Here is a 24,412-nt window from a genome sequence, read left to right on the forward strand (position 1 = left end):
TGCTTGTACTCGATGGCCAAGTAACTGCCTTATTATTATACCGCGTCCATTAATTTCCATTGATTTCTTAACTAGTACTAATTACATTGTTGATGGAAGTCGATGTCTCAGTTGTATATTCATCTTGCCTCCATCCTCACTGATCGACGGCAATCGCATTCTTCCATTCCATGGTGACCCCTTTCTAGTTTTCCACGATATGTCACTACCTTAGCCAGTGGCGCGACGATTTTCTCGCCCGGTGAATTGAACATGTCCAGTGCCCACGAACCTAACAAGACACCTAGGTTGGCTATGCGCATATAGAATGCGATCACTGTATTGATTAGCAACTAAGCACGTAATTACGTACTGCTACAACGATTTGTTAATGGTTCGTCCTCGTAAAGCAAAACAGCTAGTAATTGGCTAGAAAAGTTTTGTTGATTCACTGACACTGCACGCGTGTTCCTCGCTTGCCTGTCAAGACAAGGCTCTGTCTTTGGGGGCAATGAACCTCGAACCGATTCATTCCGTGATCAGTAGTACTAGCAACTTACTAAGGTCCAGGTCAAGTCAAGTTGGTCCTACCTATGCCTAAATTAGATTTCCGATCGTTTTATTTCCAGAGACCCGAATTGTAGTGATTAATTTATAATTAGGGCAAGTTGGATATCTAATTAGGCCAAGTTGGAGACTCAAGTACACGGCTGTCGTTCTTGCTCTGACGTGCCTACCGGGCACTGCATTATGGAGGAGCAGTAGCGAAAGATCTTTGGTTGATACGCGAATTGCACTGTATGTACGTCGTTGCTGCTACTGAAGAGCCAGCTGCGTAGTGGCAGTACCTATACCGCGTAAGAATATGAAGATATTAGCATGTTCAATCTTCCGAGTTCTGAAAAGGAAAAAGAATCTGCTCGCTACTTTTCTTGTTTTTCAGGAGAAGTGCTTCTGTTGATTTGAGCACTACACCAATTTCATCGTCATTTCGGTCTTTATCGTGACATTGCCGACGGTTGCAGAAAACAAGTACTAGTCGGTGGTCAGGAAGACAAACGAAGGCACATAGTACTACTAATTTCTCATTTTCAGTTGGATATATAGTTCTAGAATGATCCATACAACAGTAGCGAATCCACGCTCTTCACCTCTCATGTTCACATGGTCAAGCTGAGCTATTATTAAGGAAAGTTACCAAACGGATTCTAGAAAATCTTCGTAACAATGACCAACAAAACCGTGTCCTAATTATGGTCCATGAGTTCCGTCTAACTTTGTGCATCAAGCCACCTGAAAGTTAGACACTGAAAGCTTTGCAACTCTCACGACGCAACAATACATTTTCAGAATGCATACACTTTCTTGTATGAACCAATTGAATGGGATTTTACACACATGATACTACTAGTAGTAAGTTGCTGCAACTGTGGCTAGTGCTTGTAGCTGCCAAGACATGATGCTCACCGGTCAGAGAGATATTGGCGGTTACATCAGTCGTTAGTATGGCCCGTTTATGTGATCATCATGGAAGCTAAGTTTGATTCAACTCCAGTGGTCAAGATGACACATAATAGCCTTGGCTCTCTGCCACTACATCCCACTAGGATTCATTCACCGAAAGCTGTGAACTACAACGCGATGGCGTTTATGTGGTAACGACGAGGTGAAAAGACCCAGTTCTGAATTAGAGGAAACAAACACCACAGCCTTCAGATGGAGCGTGCTCATCTTCTCTCTCGCGTGGTTTGCATTAATTTGGCGGACACGAACACGAGTTGGATTTCTTTCGAGCTATCGTGTGTTAATTCAGTTCACATGATTAAAGCTATAAAAAAAACAGGAGTTCAAACCGAAAAAGGAACAAGGGATGTGGACGCATATAGGCCCTGTTTAGATTCCAACCTTTTTCTTTAAACTTCTAACTTCTCCGTCACATCGAACTTATCTATACACAAACTTTTAATTTTTCTGTCACATCGTTCTAATTTCTTCAAACTTCTAATTTTAGCGTGGAACTAAGCACACCCATAGTCTACACGGATTCACCGGCCAGTATATACTTTTACACAAAAATGGTTGGACAAAATGAACATAGTACGGATTATATATGAGCAAGTGCTCATTTGCATCTATATCAGTTGAATTTATTTGGTTGACTTTCTGTACTACCATAAGCTTTTCTGTACATTTTTAACTGTGGAAATAGTGCAAAAGAAAGGGAACATGCCGTGCTCGATCCTGTATACTGATAACACAACAGCTTGTGTACTAATCGTTTGTCAAAAAGGGTGAACTATACGAGTATAGTAGTAGTAACTAGGCCGGCGAGCACATTGCATGGGCAGCATGGCGAAAGAAAGCATAGCCGCAAATCCCCTGTATTTTGACCAGACTATCAGGCATCAGCACAAGAAGGGTTCGTGGCTAGACTGGTTTACCTTTTATCATAGGATGGCGGCGTGTTCACAAGCTGAAAGATACTGTAGGAGGACCAAAATAATTATTGAACTTTAGGAATTTACCAGCTTTGGATAGATAAAGGAATATAGAATACTCACTCCATTAATTCATGTTACAACTTTTTGACCACTGAGAACTTTTATCAGCTTTTAGTAATTGTGAAGGTCGATCGACCAATACTATTATAATTTGACCACCGATAATTTTTAAATGGTTACACTATGATGAGCGCAAACTTAATATTCCCTCATTCACAAATTGATCATCACATAATAAAATTTAAAATTTGTCAAATTAATAATTATATAATTGTATGGACACGGATTTCATCGGAATACAATTAATACAGCATGAGAGAATGTGTGCATGCTATGATGTAATTGGCATGATGTTTTAATCGACTTATACATTGTGGTAGAATGCGTGAATGGTGTATTGCTTGATGTGATTTAAATTATTCTTGGTCTTGGTGTATAAACATATATGATGATCATTTTGGGTTGAAGGGAGTACTACGCAACATACTTTAGGTACTTCTTTTTTAAAAAATAATAATAGTTGAGGGTTCAGAGTTTTGATATTAATAATTACTGGTGATAAGTATTTGAGAACGAAGGGAGCAGTTTATTCTGTTAGTACTACGCGACATGGAGAAGAATGTCTCGCCCTGATACCTTGGTTGCTTTGTGGTTTTCCAAATATTCTTGCCTCTCATCGTATTCATGCTTTCTCCTGTCATTCTGTCGAGCTTTGTATCACGTAATCCTGATCACAAAACTATAGGCCCGATTTAGTTCCAAAAACTTTTTCCTAAAAACGTCACATCGAATCTTTGGACATATACATAGAGCATTAAATATAGATAAAAATAAAAACTAATTGCGCAGTTTACATGGAAATCGCGAGACGAATCTTTTAAGCCTAATTAGTCCATGATTAGCCATAAGTGCTACAGTAACCCACATGTGCTAATAACAGATTAATTAGGCTCAAAAGATTCGTTTCGCGGTTTCTAGACAAGTTATGAAATTAGTTTTTTCATTCGTGTCCAAAAATCCATTCCGACATTCGAACAAACGTCCGATGTGACATCTAAATTTTTTTTTCCGAACTAAACGGGACCCCATACAAAAAGCCGAGCAATCTGGCATCTGAATAAAGAGAGAAGAAAGACACTCTCTCTCAAAAAAAAAAAGAAAAAAGAAAAAGAGAGTATCTGCAGGCCAGCCCATGGGAGGAGAAACGCCCGCTTTGGTTACCTGCCGAACAGCCCATCCTTCATGGCCCAAGACCGGTGGAGCAATCGCGGTTCAGCCCGGCCCAATGATATTTGTGCCAACTTTGGCTTTTAGCTGAAAATAACTAGGAGTACTTTAATTTCCCCACGACCTAGTAGTTTAAGTCATGGAAGTGCCACAATTATGAGTAGTTGAGTAGAAGCTGAACAGATTGGCAGAAGCAGAAGCAGAAGCAAAAGATGATGAATTCATCTGAGCCGGTGAAGCTGATCGGCGCTTTCGGCAGCCCGTTCGTCCACCGTGTCGAGGTCGCCCTGCGCCTGAAAGGAGTGCCCTACGAGCTCATCCTCGAGGACATGGGCAACAAGAGCGAGCTCCTCCTCGCGCACAACCCCGTCCACAAGATGGTCCCCGTGCTCCTCCACGGCGACCGCTCCGCCATCTGCGAGTCGCTGGTCATCGTCGAGTACGTCGACGAGGCGTTCGACGGGCCGCCCCTCCTCCCCGCCGACCCCCTCCGCCGCGCCATGGCCCGCTTCTGGGTTCACTTCCTCGACGAAAATGTAACAAACAATCCATTCCATCCTCGTTTTAATTAGTTGCTTACAAAGTTGAGTCGATAATCATACAGCTCTTTGCTAATATTGGGTGAAGATTCACCAATAAAATTTAGTAGTTGTGGGATTTTACCTTGTCTGGTTTTTATTAGTTTGCTTTCACTTTTGGTTTTATTACTTTAGCTACATACTGAATGTGTGTGAGTTTGCTTTTATACGATCCTTGTAATAATTAGCTGTAGCTCTTAAGCAAGGCTACATACTGAATGTTTTATTCTATTATCTTAAAAAAAATTAGTTGCTTGCAAAATGTTTTATCTCAACTCTGTTGATCGATATGGTTGGCCAGTGCCTGAAGCCGTTGCGGCCGGCGCTGTTCGGGGAAGGCGAGGAGCAGAAGAAATCCATGGAGGAGACACGGGAGGGCCTGACGGTGGCGGAGGCGGAGCTCAGGGGCAAGCGGTTCTCCGGAGGCAGCTCCATCGGCCTCGCCGACATCGCCGGCGGTGGCGTGCTGGCTCACTGGGTCGGCGTGCTCCAAGAGGTCGCCGGAGTGAGCGTCCTGAGCGACGGCGACGGCGAGTACCCTGCTCTGCGCCGGTGGGCGAAGGATTACGTCGCTAATGAATCCGTGATGGAGTGCTTGCCGGATAGAGATCGGCTCCTCTCCTACTTCACCGGGATCAAGCAGAAGTGCGTTTCGGTGGCCAAGTCTACGCTGCCAAAGTACTCCCTTCTTCCCTAAATATTTACGCAGTTGACTTTTTTAAATATATTTAACTGTTCGTCTTATTTAAAAACTTTTGTGAAATATGTAATATTATATATATACATAAAAGTATATTTAACAATAAATTAAATGATAGAAAAAGAATTAATAATTACTTAAATTTTTCAAATAAGACGAACGGTTAAATATTTTTAAAAAAGTCAACGGCGTCAAATATTTTGGGATGGAGGGAGTAGTTACTAGTGATGAACGAATAAACTAATAGCGGCGTGCACCTTGTGGCTAATTGAGTTTCGTCTTTCTTGTCGACGTGTTATTGTGTTGTCTCTGTTTGTCACATGCACGTTTGACCGTATGTACGATTAATCTTTCGTCATGATACAGTACGAGCAAGGAAAAAAAAATCTGTGTATACGATTACGATTTACGAGTACTTTACGTGGCATGGACCTCAGCTCCTACGTCACTCTGGCAGCCCATGATGCGATCTCTTTCACCTCAGCTGCTACGTCACTCCCGAATGTCCCAAATTAACATCCAAGTAAGCTAAACCGGCCAGCAGCTCCCCGCAAATTAACAAGGCAAATCAAATGACTAAACACTTTCAAGTTTCAACGAAGAATATATTTTTTGTTGTTGTTGTGAAACTCCAAGAGAAGCTTCATATAAGTAAGGATCAGCCGTGTCTAAACCTGCTGTTGGTTGTGAGTAAAGATGGGTGAAAGGGTGAAGCTCATCGGTGCTTTCGCCAGTGCATACGGCCACCGCGCAGAGGTGGCGCTTCGCCTGAAAGGCGTGCGATACGAGCTCATCCTGGAAGACCTCCGCAACAAGAGCGACCTGCTGCTCAACCACAACCCCGTCCACAAGCTCGTCCCCGTCCTCCTCCATGGCGACCGCTCCTTGAGCGAGTCCCTCGTCATCCTCGAGTACATCGACGAGAGCTTCCATGGTCCACCCATCCTCCCAACCGATCCGTACGATCGAGCCGTGGCGCGTTTCTGGGCGCAGTTCATCGATCAGAAGGTAAAAATTCAGCTTAATTTACATGTCAAGAAGATGATGATCTCCATCGATCCTGTGAAATCTTTTCTGCACAAATATTTGCTGAATATTTTGTTTTTGGGTGCAGTTTGGTAGGTTCAATTTCTGGATCCCGTTCGTGCAAATGGAGGGCAACATGCAGGATTGTTTCGTGAGGGAAGCAAAGGAGAATCTGGCGCTTCTTGAAGGGCAGCTCAAGGGGAGGAGATTCTTCGGAGGCGACGCCATCGGGTTCTTGGACATAGCAGCGTGCTTGATAGCTCACTGGCTTGGTGCGTTCGAGGAGGTATGTGGGGTGACCTTGGCCACGGATGAGGAGTTCCCTGCTTTGTGCGAGTGGAGGAGACGCTACGTCAACGATGAGGCCGTGAAGCCGTGCCTGCCGAATAGGGACGAACTCGTTGCGTATTACCGTGAACGCAAGGAGATGATCAAAGCCGCCGGAAGGCAGCACAAATGATTCCAACGTAGTTGTATGCATGAGAAATAAATATATGTCCATGGGAATGGAATAAGTTACTATTTGATTCAACGTGTTATTTTTCTTAATTTCAACTTCCATGTTGGAGATAAAAAGTTTATGGAACATACCAATGTTGTTTGTTTTACAGTTCATCTTCATCGTGGTAGAAATCAATATGGGTGCCGGTAGATTTTAAATTTTGTTGTGAGTTGTGACATATACGGATCGCTAAACTCTTGACGGTGACGCCAAAGTTGGATAAAAGTTGAAGGAAAGGAAACTGTCAGGGAAATTAAGCTTCGGATAGTCCCTCCATATCTCCATCACAAAATAAATCAATTTAGATAGAAAAATAACATAATCTAGTAGAACGAATATGAACAGATTAGTCACATCCCCGCCTAGACCGTTTAGACCTAGGCATGTGCTTCAGTTCATTCCCTTTTCTTTTTTTTTAAGAAAAACATTTCATTTCCTGCATCGTATCTCTTACCATTTGATCCTATTACTGCTCAAACATGACTTGTCCATATACTCCAGTCAGGAGATTAGGTTTGTTCGGTTTTTTTAATTCTTTCTTTGTGCAGTTCTGTTTTGATACTACTCCCTCCGTTTCAAAATAAGTGTAGTTTTTTACTGTTCATCTCCAACGTTTGACTGTTCGTTTTATTTAATTTTTTTATGATTAATATTTTGTTGTCATTAGATGATAAAATATGAATAGTACTCTATGTGTACTAACATTTTTTTTACTTTTTCATAAATTTATCAAATGAGAGGAACGGTAAAACGTTGGACACTGATATCCATAGTTGCGCTTATTTTGGGACATAGGTAACTTTGCAACACTGAAACCTACTACTACTGCTGAAGTATTCATGAATAAAGCATACCTTTGAAAAAGAAAAAAAAATGTCATGCTACCAACTCCATTAGAGTAGTTTCTTACATGCTTCTGAAAGGAAAATCCAAACCAAGGCTCTGTTTAGATTTTAACTTTTTTCTTTAAACTTTCAACTTTTCCGTCACATCGAACTTTTCTACACACATAAATTTTTAATTTTTCCATCACATCGTTTCAATTTTTTCAAACTTCCAATTTTGACGTGAAACTAAACACAGCCCAAAAGAATTACCGACAGTCAAACAAAGTCACTATCATGGAACTGACCTCACATGAACATTATCTTCTGGTAAATCAATTATCGCTGACTTTTAGCTGCACCAGCATTCATCTTACTGAGCACGGAAGTTGAATCTAGTGGAGTACTACTGTATTACCCCAAGCTTGAGTAAACAAAACATAGAGAATTGACTGGAAGGAAAGAAACGAAAAAAAAAAAAGAGAATGGAGCTTCCTCCTTGGAGAAGAAGCAACACACATTTCAAATTTAAAATCCGAGTCAAGAAGCTTCCTTGTTACCCCTATAAATACGGAAATACCAACAGTTCAGTCAATATATGAGCAGAAAGCCAAGAACACACTTGGAAGCAAACAACCAAATATGGCTGATCCAGTTAAGCTCATCGGCGCATTTGGCAGCCCGTTCGTGCACCGAGCCGAGGTTGCCCTGCGGCTCAAGGGAGTGGCTTACGAGTTCATCCACGAGGACCTTGACAACAAGAGCGACCTGCTTCTCGCCAAAAACCCCATCCACAAGAAGGTCCCCGTGCTCCTCCATGGCGACCGTGCCATCTGCGAGTCGCTCGTCATCGTCGAGTACGCGGACGAGGTGTTCGACGGCCGTCCCATCCTACCCACCGACCCCTACGACCGCGCCATGGCCCGTTTCTGGGCTCACTTCATCGAACACAAGGCAATATATATAATCGTTGTCGATAACCTCTGAAATTTCACAAGGTTTTTCCGCTTACTGAGGGGCTGTTTAGTTCCTCAAAAACTTTTCCCAAAAACATCATATTGAATATTTGAACACATGTATAGAGCATTAATTAAATATATATAAAAAAAATTAATTGCACAGTTTGCATGTAAATCGCGAGACGAGTCTTTTAAGCCTAATTAGTACATGATTAGCCATAAGTGTTATAGTAAACTACATGTGCTAATGACAGATTAATTAGGCTCAAAAGATTCGTCTCACGGTTTTCAGGCAAGTTATGAAATTAGTTTTTTCATTCGTGTCCAAAAACTCCTTCCGACATCCGGTCAAACGTCCGATTTGACACCCAAAAATTTTCATTTCACAAACTAAACAAACCCTGAACAGTACAAATTCATGAACATGTACAGTGCTCGAGGTCATCGTGGCTGGCATTGTGGTTGGACGGCGAGGAGCAGGAGGGGCTTCTGAAGGAGACGAAGGAGAACCTGGCGCTTCTGGAGGCGCAGCTCCATGGGAAGAGGTTCTTTGCCGGTGACTCGGTCGGCTACCTCGACATTGTTGCCAGTGGACTGGCTCACTGGATCAGCGTGGTTGAGGAGGTGACCGGAGTGAGCTTGATGGGCGGCGCCGACGAGGATGACGAGTATCCTGCTCTACGCCGTTGGGCCAAGGAGTACACCACGGATGAGACCGTGATGCAGTGCCTGCCGAGCAGAGAGCACCTCGCTGCCTTCTTCGCTGCGAAGAAGGACAAGCTGAAGATGGTGGCTAAGGCGATGCTGCATCAGTGATTGTGAGTGTTGTGGGGGCCGACAGTGGGAGTGTATGTCTCAGGTGATGGTGCTTCTTAAATAAAATCGAATCAGAACATAATTAAACGATTATAAAGCCGAAAGTTCTACACGTACATCAGATTGTTCGTTTGTCACTCACTCGGCTCATTTTTATATGGCGTGATCTTGACTTTACACGTTTTGAATTGAACTTTGACTACTAATAAGTATATACTCCCTCCGGGTTGATAATACTTGTCGTTTTGGACAAGGGCACGGTCTCCAAAAATAATTTTGACCATTATTTTTCATTATAATATGTATAAAATTGTAAACAAATATATGATCTTATTAAAGTACTTTTTAAGACTAATCTATACATGTAGTCACTATATTTGAAAGATAAATATTTTAAAAATGATTCATAATAAAAAAAATCTAAATTTTGACTTCACCCTTATTTAGAACGATAAGTATTATCAGCCCGGAGGGAGTACTGATTAGCATGCAGGATAGGAACTGATCTGTACTTGTCGAAAGGGGATAGTGCAGAAGTTACCTGGTCATCTTATGGCTTGCGGGAGAAGCTTTGTAATTAGCAAATGATTTATTAAATATTAAGTATTACAAATTTAAAAATAGATTTGTTTGAATTCTTTTCAAAAACTTCTATATAGAATTTTTTTCTCAAAAATCACGCCGCTAGTTGAGATTAAATCTCAGTAAAATGTTCATAGATATTTTTTTTCTATGGACCATCTATCTAGGAATCTTTTCATTTTCTGGATTTTATCAATTCATCTGATTTGCCCTACCTTTGCGCTCCGGCTTGCTCTTCAAGAAATTTGATAGGATTAATCAATACAAAGTCTGAAAGCCATTATGGTGGCAGTAATTAAGCTATCTCTGGGAACTGCACATGTATATATATTATCTTTTGGTAAATTAAATCTCGCTGACAAAACCGATGACCTCTGCTATTTGGACCGAAGCAAAGAAAACCTGTGATTCCTCCCAAGCTTAATTAAACAAAACCGATGAGCTCCTGCTCTTTGGACCGAAGCAACTGAGAAGCAGATAGTCAAACTGATTGAAAAAAGAAAAGGAAAAATCACAGATAAGGGAGGTCGTCCTTCTTGGAGAAGAAGTAGCTAACACACCATTTGAAAATTACAAATTTGAGCCAAAAAGCAAACTTGACATGGCCCTATAAATAAATGTATGGTTTAGCCAAGAATACAGGAATAATAGCCAAAAACACTCTAAAGCAAACATGGCCGATCCGGTTAAGCTCATCGGCGCTTTTGGCAGCCCATTCGTGCACCGCGTCGAGGCGGCCCTGCAGCTCAAGGGAGTTGCCTACGAGCTCATCCACGAGGACTTGGAGAACAAGAGCAACCTGCTGCTCGCTAGCAACCCTGTCCACAAGAAGGTCCCCGTCCTCCTCGATGGCGGCCGAGCTATCTGCGAATCACTTGTCATCGTCGAGTACGTCGACGACGCATTCGACGGCCCGCCCATCCTACCTGCCGACCCCTATGACCGCGCCACGGCTCGTTTCTGGGCTCAATTCATCGATCACAAGGCAAATCTCTTCATGTTGTTGCATCATTGCGTTCATGTAAGCTCTGAACATTTACAGGTTCTTGCGTTTGCTGATGATCAGTGTGCTACTACTGTTCGATCGAACACCTGCAGTGCACGTTGCCGTTGTTGCTGGCCCTGTGGCTGGACGGTGAGGAGCAGAAGGGGTTTCTGAAGGAGACGAAGGAGAACCTGTCGCTACTGGAGGCACAGCTCGAGGGGAAGAGGTTCTTTGCCGGCGACGCCGTGGGCTACCTCGACGTCGCCGCCGGCGGAATGGCTCACTGGATCGGTGTGCTCGAGGAGGTCACCGGAGTGAGCGTGATCGGCAGTGAGGACGACGACGAGTATCCTTCGCTGCAGCGGTGGATCAAGGAGTACGCCAACATCGACGCCGTGAAGCTGAGTCTGCCGGATAGAGAAGAACTCGTTGCCTTCTACACGAGAAACAAGGATAAGTATAAGATGATGTTCAGGGCGATGGTGCATCAGTGATTCAGTGCAAGAATAGATCGATCAATTAATCTCCCTGTAATCCTGTGTGCCACCTGGGAATAAATTTGTACTCGTGCCATTAATTAGTGTATTGATATTTCATACGTATCATTCAATAAGTTCTAGGCAAAGATTATCGTGTTTCTAGAAAAAAAAATGGAATCGTATCAGGATAAAACCCGAAGATTCTGCGCGTAGATCAGATCGTTTGTCTATTACTTACTCACCAGATCAATTTTTATATGGCGTGATTCTGACTTTGCACGGTTATTTAAATTGAACTTTGACCGTAAGTAGCAGTTCCTGACGGCTTAATAATACATACCGATATAACAAATGCATTGGGCCAAATCTTCTGCAGGCCAGCCCACCTCACCTGTTCCACAATACTAGTACAGCCCAGCATTCTTAATCTCTCTATATAATCACAGGGTCACAAGTGCATTAAGCCACTAACCCGGTGTAAGCAAGCAAAAAAATGGTTAAGCTAATCAGCGCCTTCGGGAGCCCATTCGGGCACCGCGCCGAGGCGGCGCTCCGGCTGAAAGGCGTGCAGTACGAGCTCCTCCTGGAAGACCTCCGCAGCAAGAGCGACCTGCTGCTCGCCCACAACCCCGTCCACAAGCTCGTCCCCGTCCTCCTCCACTCCGACGGCCGCTCCGTCGCCGAGTCCCTCGTCGTCGTCCAGTACGTCGACGACGCCTTCCATGGCCCGCCCCTCCTCCCCGCCGACCCATACGCTCGTGCCCAGGCCCGTTTCTGGGCCCAATTCATCGATGATAAGGTTCTCCTGCTTAATGCTGTCATATTGTTTTCTGATTAAGACGTACTCCCTCCATCCAAAAAAACAAATCTATGATAGGATGTGACACTTTCTAGTTACTAAGATGTGTCACATTCAGTATTAAGTTGGTTTTTTATAAGATGTATGGAGTAGTTTTTTACCTAGATTTTTGTTAGCACGTTTCTAAACTCTTAAACTTTTTTTAAAAAATAAAATTATATGTAGGAGTTGCTTTAAAATATCAAATAGATTTATTTTAAGTTTATAATAATTAAAAATTTAATTAATAATGTACTCATGGTTTTCTCGTTTTGCGTATGCAATCTTTTATCTTCGATTTAATCTATCTTAAACAACACATGCATCTGTCTTGATCTCGTCGTTTCAGTTTGGTTCAGTACTTGTTCTGCTTCCTGATGAACAGATTCAGTTAAAGTTTTTAGTGATCATTAGCTGTGTGTGATCGAGCTGCAGTTCTCGAGGCCGTTCTGGCTGTCGTTCTGGATGGAGGACGGGGAGAAGAAGGAGGCGTTCGTGAGGGAAGCGAAGGAGAATCTGCGGCCGCTGGAGGCGCAGCTCGACGGCGGCAACAAGAGGTTCTTCGGCGGCGACGCCATTGGCCTCGTGGACATCGCCGCCAGTGGGCTGGCTCACTGGGTCGGGGTGTTCGAGGAGGTCACCGGCGTGAGCTTGGTGAGCGAGCGGGAGTTCCCCGCGCTGTGCCGGTGGTCGCAGCGCTACGTCAACGATGGAGCCGTGAGGCAGTGCTTGCCGAGCAGAGATGAACTCGTCGCCTTGTTCACTGCAAACAAAGAGGCGTATACACTGCTGGCCAAGGCAAAGTTGCAGAAATAATTTTATTACTCGTGAATTTCGATGCTGGAATATGCGTATGTGTTTCTTTTTCAACATGGAATAAATTGCTAATAAATTATCTGTTCTGGTATCTGCAATTTATTAGCTACTGTTTTTCAATGTGTCGTTGTAAGATTGTAATAAGAAGTACTAGCAGTAATAAATTAAGATGAAACTTTGTGATGGCATATTCAGATTGGATACGCTGCTTTCTCTTTCTTTCCTTCTTTCTTTTATGAATCACGCGCGCGTATCGTTTACTTTTTTTTATCACGAAAGGATATCAATTATCAATCTCCAAACTTGTTGACGAAGAAACAAACAATTCCAACTATATTGACTGGTTTTAAAAAAACAAAACATATCTGAGAAACAGGGCGCTTGTACCGCACTAAACGAGCAGAGCAATCAGCCGAGATCGAGACAAATGTCTTCCATGTGGTTAGTGAGATCGAACAATCTGTTGTTTGTTAACCATGAGGAATTGCATCTGAACATTAAGCTAAATTAAATACATTTTATTTTAAGGAGAGCTGCTATATATATAATGGAATCCCGTTTTCGAACGGGATGACACTGGTTAGGTATCAGGTCCAATATCGGGTGATACCTATCAGGTATCAAACGATTCTACCATATTTTCAGATGATACTTGTGAGGTATCAGGTGATAACTATCAGGTAACATGCGATTCTTGCCACATAGAAGGTGATACTTGTGAGATATCAGGTGATACCTATCAGGTATCACGCGATACCTATCAGGTGATACTTGCGATGTATCAGGTGATACCTATTAGGTATCATGTGATACCTGCAGGTATCACGCGATACATACCCGACATTGACGCCGACGACCACTGCCGCCCCAGTGCCCCTTACTCCCTAGCTCTGGCCACCGCCGCTGCTTCCTCCTCCGTCTCTAGCGCCACACCACCGCCACCTCCTCCCCTCCCCGGATCCAGCTACCACCACTGTTGCCCCTCCCTCCCCTGGCTCTCTGGCTCCATCCCCCGCTCTCTGGCTCCAGCCACTGTCACCGCCCCATCCCCCTGCTCTCTGGCTCCAGCCACCGGCGCCCCGGCTCTGGCCAATGCCGTCGCTCTCTCCCTCGGCTCCAGCCACCTCCGCCGTCCCCTCCCCCGGCTCTCTGGCTCCGGCCACCGCCGCCGCTCTCCCCTCGCCGCCGGCTCGGCCGTTGTGCCTCGTGCTCTTGCGGCTGATGGAGGTGGAGGGGAAGCTATCCCATTGGGGCAACGTATCCCGTCCTCTAGCATTCCTGTTTTTTTTATTATAAGTCACTTTGATTTTCTTCTTTCCTATGTTTGATCAAATTTATAAAAAAAATATAACAACATCTATAACACATAACAAATAAATTATCAAAATATATTTAATATTATATTTAATGAAACTAATATGATGTTATAGATGTTGCTAGATTATTTTATAAACTTTGTTAAATTAAAAGAATTTGACTACGAGAAAAATCATAACAATTATAATATAGAAATGGAGAGATAGTATTAGCACAATCCAGTGATCCATTGCAGAAAAACGAAGGACAGAGTCGGCTGCGTTAGGGCAAGTCTAATAGAACAGTAAGTAGCCATCTATTAGACGGTGATGTGTGTCACTAAAATATATAAAAATTAACAGAGTCATTAATTTTTTTTCATGTGGGCCAAAGCTTCCTTTTCTCTCCTAATCTATTAACCAATAGCACAAGCTCTTTCCATGTGGGCCCGCTTTAATTTTCTCTCACCTAATCCTTTCACCAATCACGGCATCTCTCGTCCCTACGTCTTGCCTAGGCGCGCGTGCCGAGCCGTCGACTATTTAGTCTACCGCTTTTCTCTCTCTTTACACCTTCCCTCTTCCAGGTATAAAAATGAGCTGATGTCATTGGCTAATAGTAAGCAAACTTTTCCTATTGCACTTGCCCTTAGTCTCAGCCTCTTCCCAACCCTTATTTCTCGTTTTCCGTACGCACGTTTTTTAAACTACTAAATAATGCTAAACAATATGTTTTTTTTTACAAAAGTTTCTATATGATAGTTTCTTAAAAAAATTAATCTATTTTTTTAAAAAATAGCTAATACTTAATTAATCACGCGCTTATAGACCGTTCTGTTTTTCGTGCGGAGGAGATGGGTTTCTAACCCCCATTCACGGCCCCATCATTTCGCTTATTCCTACGGCAAATTTTTAAAAGAAAAAGTGATATGTTAATAAAACTTTTATATAAGTGTTCTTAGTGATCTAAAAGCAAAAGCGGAAAATAAAATTTCGGTGAAGAAAAGCTCAAAATCAGCTTTAACTTTAAGATTGAAAATTCGAATTTTGCCCGTAAGCATTTGTGATGTGCGTCATGGCGAGAGCTTTGACTCTGCAGGCATTAGCAAAGCATTAATAAACAGATTAAGTACGTTACATCCAACTAGCTGGGTGTCCCGCGCAATTACGTGGCTAGCACCCAAACAAAATCATATATTTTTCAGTATGATTTTACTTAAAATTTATTAAATAGATATCTCGTTGTCTTAAGACTTTGAAAGACAAAATCTTATCATTCCCGTATTTCTAATTATATAGTTTTTAAAAGTCACACCAGCTACTACCCCTTACTTCTGTCATATCCTCCTTTATTTGCTTGCTTGATCTACCACTATTTCTACTCATTCTCCTTGAAACCTTTACAAATCAGATCTTATAGTTTTTATAATTTCTAGAAGTCCCGTCAAACGCTGTCATTATACTCCTCTACGGCTGTCAACTGTCTTTTCTCTATATTGTCATTGGGATTTTAAAAATCGAACATAATTATCGTTCGGGTTCATTTTTTACTTTCTAAAGTCCCGCTAAACCGTCAGCGGCTTTGCCATTGTTTTCCTTTATGGCACGCCCGCTGCCTCCCTCTTTATCGTCATTGAGGTTTTAAAATCGAACATGATTATCATTATGTTTCTTTTACTTTTTAGAAGTTCCAAACCTTTAAAAATTGGACCTCATAGTTTTTAGAGTTTATAGTCTTGTTGGTTTCATTTTTTATAATTTTTAGAAGTACCGTTAAACAATGTCACTATACTCCTCTACGGCCCATCCGCCGCCTACTCTTTATTGTCATTGAGATTCTAAAAATCGAACATAACTATCGTTGGAATTCATTTTTTATTTTCTAGAAGTCCCGCCAAACCATCGGCGGCTTTGCCATTGTTTTCCTTTATGGCACGCCCGCTGCCTCCCTTCTTTATCGTCATTGAGATTTTAAAATCGAACATGATTATCATTGTGTTTTTTTACTTTTTATATGTTCTAAACCTATAAAAATTGGACCTCGTAGTTTTTAGAGTTTACAGTCTTGTTGGTTTCATTTTTTATAACTTTTAGAAGTCCTGTTAAACGATGTCACTATACTCCTCTACGGCCCATCCACCGTCTACTCTTTATTGTAATTGGGATTCTAAAAATCGAACATAACTATCGTTGAAATTTATTTTTTATTTTCTAGAAGTCCCGTCAACCGTCGACGGCTCTCCTATACATCCCGCCCGCTGCTTCTCCTTTTTATTATCATTGAGATTTTAAAAATCGAATATGATTAGCATTAGTTTTCTTTTTACTTTCTAGAAGTCCCGGCAACCGCCTTGATGGATTGCTTCACGGCCTACCCATCGTCCTTCATTTCAATCGTTATTAGGATTCTATTTGGTGTTTTATTAACAGTTTTTATATGTCGTATCAACCGCCACCACTCTACTCCTTTATAGGCATGTTACTTAATTAATCTCGCCATGTGTTTTAGACGGTATTTTCTTTCAATAGTCTTGATTTTTTATCACCAATTTTAGTTATTTATAAATGGTATTCCTAGTATTTTTCTTTTTCTAAATTTAGAATTTATTTTATTTTTCGTACTGTGTTCTTTTGATATTTTTATTCTTTATTTTTCAATTTCAGTTGTTTCAAAATTGTATTTCTACTTCAACTCTCTTTTTAATTTGCCTAATTTTATATTTTATTTTATTTTTTATTTCGAATTTTAATAAATCTACTATTAGGTTGTTATATGTACTCTTATTTTCAACACTGCTTATATTTAATTTCGAATTTAAGTTTACTTCAAATTGTATTCCTACTTGAACTCTTCTTTTCTTTTTTTCTGATTTTGATTTTTTTTTAATTTTTCATTCCGAATTTTAATTAATCTTGTATTGGATTCTTATATGGACTCTTATTTTAATATTTCTTATTTTTAATTCCTAATTTTAGTTATTTTAAAATTGTATTCGAACTCCTCTTTTTTCTTTTTCTAATTTCGAAATTTATTTTATTTTTATTCCGAATTTTAATTAATCATGTATTGGATTCATATATGGACTACTCTTTCAATATTGCATATTTTTAATTCCGAATTTCAGCTATTTTTTATTGTATTTCTATTTGGACTCTTTTTTTTTCCGATTAACGTGGGAATTTCTAGCCTCCACAGCGAACGTGGTTATGTATTTTTGGCTTGGACTATTTTTTTTCTTTTTCTCCGATTAACGTGGGAATTTCTAGCGTCCACAGCGAACGTGGTTATGTATTTTTGGCTTGCTAATTTTTGGCTTGGTTATGCATTTATTGGCATGACAATACTGATACAGTTCGGAAACGGCAGAGTTTGATTTGGATTGTTTTGTCTTTCAATGTTTTTAAAAGTGGTGTGAACATGCGTATTCCTAAAATATTGTCCGTTTCTAGTGTATAGTATGATTAGGTTTTTCTTTTCTTTTTTTTTCTGACCGATTGTACATTCCGTTTCCTGTAGTATGATTAGGCTTTCTTTTTTTTTTACCGATTGTCCGATTCGAGTTTCTTAATATGTTTTTTTTCTTTCTTCAGTTTTTAACTAATCATAATCTAGTTTTATTTTTTTTTCTTATTTTTTGGATTAATGTGAGAATTTCTAGGTCATGAGAGCGATCGTAAAGGCTTTTTTTCTATTAATTTAAAGATATAATATCGGCAATCACGTAAACAAATTACTCGAAAACGAAAAACTAGAGGAAGCTTCCTTCCTTCCTTCCCATGCACGGAAGCTTCACTAATCACTACTAAATATCAGCTCCTCCAAATTAAATCAACCAGCAGCAAACCATCCAGTACGAGCTGAGCAGCCACCATGGCGTCGCCGGCGCCGGCGCCGGTGAAGGTGATCGGCACCTTCGACAGCCCGTACAGCCAACGCGCGGAGGCCGCCCTGCGGCTCAAGGGCGTGCCATACGAGCTCATCCTGGAGGACCTCCGCAACAAGAGCGACCTGCTGCTCACCCACAACCCCATCCACAAGAAGGTCCCCGTCCTCCTCCACGGCGACGACGACCACCGCGCCGCCGTCTGCGAGTCCCTTGTCATCGTCGAGTACGTCGACGAGGCGTTCCCGGCCCCGCTCCTCCTCCTCCCCGCCGACCCCGGCCTCCGCGCCGCCGCCCGCTTCTGGGCCCGATTCATCGACGACAAGTGCACGAAGCCGTTCTGGCTGGCGCTGTGGTCGACGGACGACGGCGAGGTGCGGGAGGGCTTCGCGGCGGAGATCAAGGAGAACCTGAAGCTCCTCGAGGCGCAGCTCAAGGGGAGGCGATTCTTCGGAGGCGACGCCATCGGCTACCTCGACCTGGCCGCCAGTGGGTACGCCTACTGGCTGGAGGTGCTAGAGGAGGTCGCCGGGGTGAGCCTGGTCACCGGCGACGAGTTCCCCGACCTCTGCCGCTGGGCGAAGGAGTACGCCGCCGACGACAGGATCAAGGCGTGCCTCCCGGACAGGGCCAAGCTGCTCGAACACTTCACGGCGATGAAGGAGATGTTCATGGCGACGGCGAGGTCAATGGCGGCAAAATGAAGCGTGGGATAATGTTGCTGTCGCGCGCAGAAAGTGATGGCCACTTTTGTTTTGTCATGGTGTGTAGTGTACTGGGCCGGAATAAATAAAGAAGGCTTTGCTTTCTGTCTCGCCGTGCAAAGGAAGAAGTACACCGAAGGTCCCTCAACTTGTCATCGAGTTACAAAATCATCCCCCAACCACAAAACCAGATATCCGGTGTCCCTAAACTAATCAAAACCGATCACAATAGGTCATTCGGTGGTTTTGACCCCGGTTTAATCCTACGTGGCGGCTGAGTCAGCATAGGACCCACGCGGGCCCCACATATCAGTCTGCCATGTCATCTCTCTCCCTTCCTTCCCTCTCTCTCACTCCTCTCCTGTTGCAAGCCGGCCGGCAGCGAACATGGTGGAGCTTGCTGGGGGACACGCAGTGGAGGTGGGCGGCGCTGGTGCCGAGGAGGAGGAGGAGGAGGAGGTCGTGGCGTTGTCGTCGTCGTTGTCCTCGGCGCCGGGGAAGAAGTTGGGCGCGGCGGTGGAGGAGGCTAGGGGGTTGCCGCGGCTGGTTCGGTATGAGGTGCTGGTGCTCGTGCTGCAGTTTCTGTACAGCGGGCAGGTGTCGGTGGCGGCGCCCAAGAGCAGGCCGCTCCCGGGGTGCCGCGCCCGGGGTTGCTGGCACACGCGGTGCGGTGCCGCCGTCGACCTGCTCGCCGCCGCGCGCTCCTTCGGAGTCGAGCAGAGGCTAGGGGGTTGCCGCGGCTGGTGTGGATGGAAAGCTGAACATTGCTTCTGCTGACTCCTTAATGTCACCAAAAAAGATTCTCCAATCATGCCAACCTAACTACCATCATGTACTCTTAATCAATATCCAGTGTTAGCAGCAGATCCCAAGATCGAATTGCAAGGATGGAAGAAGAATTTTGATTATCTGCAGCTGCAGGATGCATACGCGTGCACTACGTCGTGTTCCTGAATTTTTCGCAGTACCTGAACCAGCAGGGCGAGCTGCTCGACGCCGAAGGAGCGCGCGGCGGCGAGCGTGTCGAGGGCGAGGTCGACGGCAGCGCCGCACCGCATGTGCCAGCAACCCCGGGCGCCGCACCCCGGGAGCTGCCCGCTCTTGGGCGCCGCCACCGACGCCTGCCTGCTGTACAAAAACTGCAGCACGAGCACCAGCACCTCGTACCGCACCAGCCGCGGCAAACCCCCTAGCCTCCGCCGCCGCCGCCGCCGCGCCCACCTTCTTCCCCGGCGCCGAGGACGATGATGACGACAGCGCCACGACCTCCTCCTCCTCCTCCTCGGCACCAGCGCCGCCCACCTCCGCCGTGTGCCCCCTGCAGCACCACCGGTGCCACCGTGTTCGCTGCCGGTCGGCTTGCAACAGGAGAGAAGAGTGAGAGAGAGAGAGGAGAAAGGAAGAGAGATGACATGGCACCCTGACATGTGGGTCCATGCTGATTCAGCTGCTACGTAGGACAAAACTAGGGTTAAAACTATCCAAGGATATATTGTGATCGGTTTTAATTAGTTAAGGGATACCAGATATCTGGTTTTGTGGTTGGAGGACGATTTTGTAACTCGATGACAAGTTGAGGGACCTTCGGTGTACTTTTTTCTGTGCAAACTATCAAGCCCAATTTATGATGGCCCGGAACATGATCCAACGAACGAAATGGGCCTAAATTTGGGCCTAGCGGGATTGACACGAACGTGCGGGCCGAACTACGCAGTAGGTTAACTTGATATCCCTTAATTTGTCGCTTAGTCTGAAATACATCCCACCCTCAATTTCCAAACCTAGTGCAAATAAGATCTCAAGGTGGTCTGAACGACAGTTTCGATTGACGTGGCGTCTACGTAGCATTGATATGACACTTAAAATAGAAAAAGCAATAGGACCCACATGTCAGCGAGTGTTGGTTAAAAATTTTAAAAATTACATGAAGGCCCACGTCATCACCCCTCTATTTCCCCTCTTCTCTTCCTTCCTCCTTTTTCTCCCTTTCCTCGTCGTTGGAAAGGTGCAGGAATGCCTGCGAGGAGGCGGTGGAGGAGAGAAATTTGTATATCTACCATCATTAAAAACCGGCTTCGAAAGGCTCACTTCCCGTGCGAACAAACTCGTTTTTCTTTTTTTTTCCTCTTGTTATTATTCTTTCACTTTTCTTCTACTCCTTGTTTGTTCTGGCATTGGTCTCGATCGATCGACATAGCGGCGTGCGGTTGCGTCACACGGTAAGATCGACGATGCTGATGTTTTCCTTGTTCCCTATGCTAGCCTTTAATTAACCCCGTCACGTTGCTTACTTGCTGAGGCATCAAGGCTAAACTGTCAAGCCAATTAAGCTAAGCTGCACAATATTGCAGGCAACCAAATGAACAAACCCATAACAAACCCCATAATTTACTAGTACTACCAGTTAACCATTAGTCCAGGGTTATGTTTACGAATAAGAATATTCTTGTAGTACTAGTAGTAGCTATTAGGGCTGTCAACTTCTGATTCACCGAGGCAATCAATCAATCTTCTCCCATCTTAAGTACACTGTCTAATTAATTAAGCTAGCCTTTTAAGTAGTAGTAGTAGTAGTAGTAGTACCGACTTGCATAATAGTTAACGAAGTTGATTGATAGTACAGTTAACGATTATTCCGGCCCTGTACGTGCCAACGAACAAAAAGATGATCACCAATGAGATCAGTGCCATTGTCGTTCTTCCATATGGACAAATGCTACTACATTCTCAATGCTCAGGCACAAGAATTGAGCTTGCCCTGTGACTGTTTCTGAAGGAACAGTTGGATGATTCAGAACGATAACCGGCACAGCAAACAGTATGTTTTGATTTATACTCGCTTCGTCCCAAAATATAAGTACTATGAATTTATGAATTTAGATCGTAGTGTTAAGATGTGTCGTATTCAACCAAAATTTCTTATATTTTACATAGTAGATGAAGAAGTATATATCTGTTTACCAGGGTAAAAAATTTAAGAAACCCACTCTCTGCACTGTGTGGCCGGACCTGGAAATCTGTCTACCATGAGGAGGCCCCATGAGTAAACGGAAGTGCTAATGGGCGATCGATCGCCCGGCGAAAGGGTAGCGATCAATCCCCCTTCCCCCTCCCTCCCTCCACCTGGTTTTCTTTTTTGGCACCGCATTACTTTTCTATTTTAGTAAATTTATGCACCTAAAGTTTATACACCTCAAGTTTACACATCTAAAGTTTATACACCTCAAGTTTACACATCTAAAGTTTAGAGACCAAAAGTTTATAAGTCAAAAGTTTATATATCCGATTCAAATTCGAATTTGAATTCAAATTTTTTTTACATATAGTATTTCTATACATCTAAAGTTTATAGACCTGAAGTTTATAGACCCAAAGTTTATAAGTCAAAACTTTACATGCCCGATTCAAATTTGAATTTGAATTATATCGGGATTCAAATTTGAATTTGAATTCAAATATTTTCTATATATAGTATTTTTATGCATCTAAAGTTTATACACCTAAAGTTTATAGACCCAAAGTTTAGAAGTCAAAAGTTTACATACCCGATTCAAATTTGAATTTGAATTATATCCGTTCAAATTTGAATTTAAATTCAAATATTTTCTATATATAGTATTTCTATACACCTAAAGTTTATACACCTAAAGTTTATAGACCCAAAGTTTATAAGTCAAAAGTTTACATACCCAATTCAAATTTGAATTTAAATTCAAATATCAGTCTATAGACCTAAAGTTTATAGGTCAAAAGTTTACATACCCGTTTCAAATTTGAATTTGAATTCAAATATTAGTTTATAGAACCAAAGTTTATAAGTAAAAAGTTTACATACCTATTTTAAATTTGAATTTTAATTCAAATTTGTATGGTATAGTAGTAAGAGAAGAAGGGGAGGTAAAGTAGTAAAGGGGAGGGGCGGGTGATCGCTTGGGAGGGGGGAGGGAGCGATCACCCACCCGTTAGGAGTACAAGTCTAATGCGCGATCGATCGCTACCGCGATCGGGTAGCGATCACCACCTCTCCCTCCTCCCTCCCTCCACGTTTACTTTTTTTAGCACCGCATTACTTTCCTATTTTAATATATTTATGCACCTAAAGTTTATACAAGGCAGTGTTTGGCAAATGTCCAAGGGAAATGATTTCCCACCCATCTTTAAATCCTAACCATTCATTCTCCCTCATCCATTTAATCCTAACCCTTCATTCATTTCCCAATTCCAATCCCACTTCTCATTTCCCATTATCCAAACACACCCCTAAAGTTTATAGACACAAAGTTTATATATCCGATTCAAATTTAAATTTGAATTTAAATATTTTTTATAGTATTTCTATACATCTAAAGTTTATAGACCTAAAGTTTATAAGTCAAAAGTTTATATACCCGTTTCAAATTTGAATTTGAATTATATCCGATTCAAATTTGAATTTGAATTCAAATATTTTTCATATATAGTATTTCTATACATCTAAAGTTTATACACCTAAAATTTATAGATCCAAAGTTTATAAGTAAAAAGTTTACATACCCGATTCAAATTTGTATTTGAATTATATCCGATTCAAATTTGAATTTGAATTCAAATATTTTCTATATATAGTATTTCTATACATCTAAAGTTTATACACCTAAAGTTTATAGACCCAAAGTTTATAAGTCAAAAGTTTACATACCCGATTCAAATTTGAATTTGAATTCAATTTTTTTATATATAGTATTTCTATATATAAATTTTTCTAACTTTTTGTTTTTAAAATTTTTTTTATGGTTTCCTGTAGTCAGAAGAGTAGAAGGGGATGAGGAAGAGGGGAGAGAGAGGGGGGAGTAGGGGGACGGCCGCCCATTAGGCTTGCCCCACGAGCAACGCCAGGGGTGTTTAGATGGGGCTAAAACTTTTTAGCCCATATCACATCGGATGTTTGGACGCTAATTTAGAGTATTAAATATTGACTAATAAAAAACTAATTTTATAAATGAGAGCTAATCAGCGAGACGAATTTTTTAAGCCTAATTAATCCATAATTATCAAAAGTTAACTGTAGCATCACATTGTCAAAATCATGGCATAATTAGACTCAAAAGATTCGTCTCACGAATTAGTCCAAGCTTATGGAATGAGTTTTGTAATTAGTATATGTTTAATACTCTAAATTAATATCTAAATGTGATAGGTACTTAGAATAAGTCCCTGTAAACCAAACAGCCCCTGCTCCTCTCGTGGCCGTTTTGCTGTCTCCGTGATGGTCGGACGACGCTACGGCCGGATCGGCAGATGCAGATGAGATGGCGTCGTCCCGAGTCAGCCCGTGCGTGCGCCGGTGAGATCGGGTAGTATTCAATTCGGATAAAACGGTTTGGGAGTTTGGAGTGGGTGAGAGCGACGCGCGTCATCACGTGGCCCGCGTGATTCTCTGTGGGCTACTCTCCCTTCATCGGCTTGCAGATTCCACATTTATAGCGCTCTACTACTAGGTGAAAATTTAACACCATTATCTTAGATTTATTATTGTTCTAGAAGTACTATTATCTACTACTAGTATATGTATTTTTCTCAAACGAGAATGGCACTTATGAGCAGCTAATCCAAGGGTTTATGAAACACTCATTACCATCTTCTTTAGTTGCAAAGAATATAAATGCAAAAGTAATGAAATGTTTTCTTCTAATGGGAATGCATTATTTTCTGCTATTATATCCACATATCTACTCCTG

General features: G+C 42.4%; 6 protein-coding genes across 6 annotated transcripts; all 6 read left to right on the plus strand.

The window, feature by feature from the left end:
- The first annotated feature begins 3,830 nt into the window (after positions 1 to 3,830).
- On the plus strand, positions 3,831 to 5,387 carry LOC4325763 (probable glutathione S-transferase). The gene is made up of 2 exons (XM_015766177.3): positions 3,831 to 4,243; positions 4,587 to 5,387. The coding sequence occupies exons 1-2, from the start codon at positions 3,920 to 3,922 to the stop codon at positions 4,980 to 4,982; spliced, it is 720 nt and encodes a 239-aa protein (XP_015621663.1). The 5' UTR covers positions 3,831 to 3,919; the 3' UTR covers positions 4,983 to 5,387.
- A 274-nt stretch (positions 5,388 to 5,661) lies between these two features.
- LOC9269614 (probable glutathione S-transferase) lies at positions 5,662 to 6,619 on the plus strand. Its single transcript, XM_015784835.3, has 2 exons — positions 5,662 to 5,993; positions 6,100 to 6,619. The coding sequence occupies exons 1-2, from the start codon at positions 5,682 to 5,684 to the stop codon at positions 6,469 to 6,471; spliced, it is 684 nt and encodes a 227-aa protein (XP_015640321.1). The 5' UTR covers positions 5,662 to 5,681; the 3' UTR covers positions 6,472 to 6,619.
- Positions 6,620 to 7,913: 1,294 nt separating this feature from the next.
- LOC4325764 (probable glutathione S-transferase) lies at positions 7,914 to 9,228 on the plus strand. The gene is made up of 2 exons (XM_015766178.3): positions 7,914 to 8,291; positions 8,729 to 9,228. The coding sequence occupies exons 1-2, from the start codon at positions 7,980 to 7,982 to the stop codon at positions 9,110 to 9,112; spliced, it is 696 nt and encodes a 231-aa protein (XP_015621664.1). The 5' UTR covers positions 7,914 to 7,979; the 3' UTR covers positions 9,113 to 9,228.
- A 1,106-nt stretch (positions 9,229 to 10,334) lies between these two features.
- LOC4325765 (probable glutathione S-transferase) lies at positions 10,335 to 11,304 on the plus strand. The gene is made up of 2 exons (XM_015766179.3): positions 10,335 to 10,679; positions 10,793 to 11,304. Exons 1-2 carry the CDS (start codon positions 10,368 to 10,370, stop codon positions 11,171 to 11,173), a joined length of 693 nt encoding a protein of 230 aa, XP_015621665.1. The 5' UTR covers positions 10,335 to 10,367; the 3' UTR covers positions 11,174 to 11,304.
- A 323-nt stretch (positions 11,305 to 11,627) lies between these two features.
- LOC4325766 (probable glutathione S-transferase) lies at positions 11,628 to 13,000 on the plus strand. Its single transcript, XM_015786987.3, has 2 exons — positions 11,628 to 11,957; positions 12,432 to 13,000. The coding sequence occupies exons 1-2, from the start codon at positions 11,652 to 11,654 to the stop codon at positions 12,810 to 12,812; spliced, it is 687 nt and encodes a 228-aa protein (XP_015642473.1). The 5' UTR covers positions 11,628 to 11,651; the 3' UTR covers positions 12,813 to 13,000.
- Positions 13,001 to 17,938: 4,938 nt separating this feature from the next.
- LOC4325768 (glutathione transferase GST 23) lies at positions 17,939 to 18,800 on the plus strand. Its single transcript, XM_015767375.3, has one exon. It carries the CDS (start codon positions 17,979 to 17,981, stop codon positions 18,693 to 18,695), a length of 717 nt encoding a protein of 238 aa, XP_015622861.1. The 5' UTR covers positions 17,939 to 17,978; the 3' UTR covers positions 18,696 to 18,800.
- Positions 18,801 to 24,412: the final 5,612 nt, after the last annotated feature.

Source organism: Oryza sativa, chromosome 1 (assembly GCF_034140825.1).
Source record: "Oryza sativa Japonica Group chromosome 1, ASM3414082v1".
Lineage (NCBI taxonomy): Eukaryota > Viridiplantae > Streptophyta > Magnoliopsida > Poales > Poaceae > Oryza > Oryza sativa.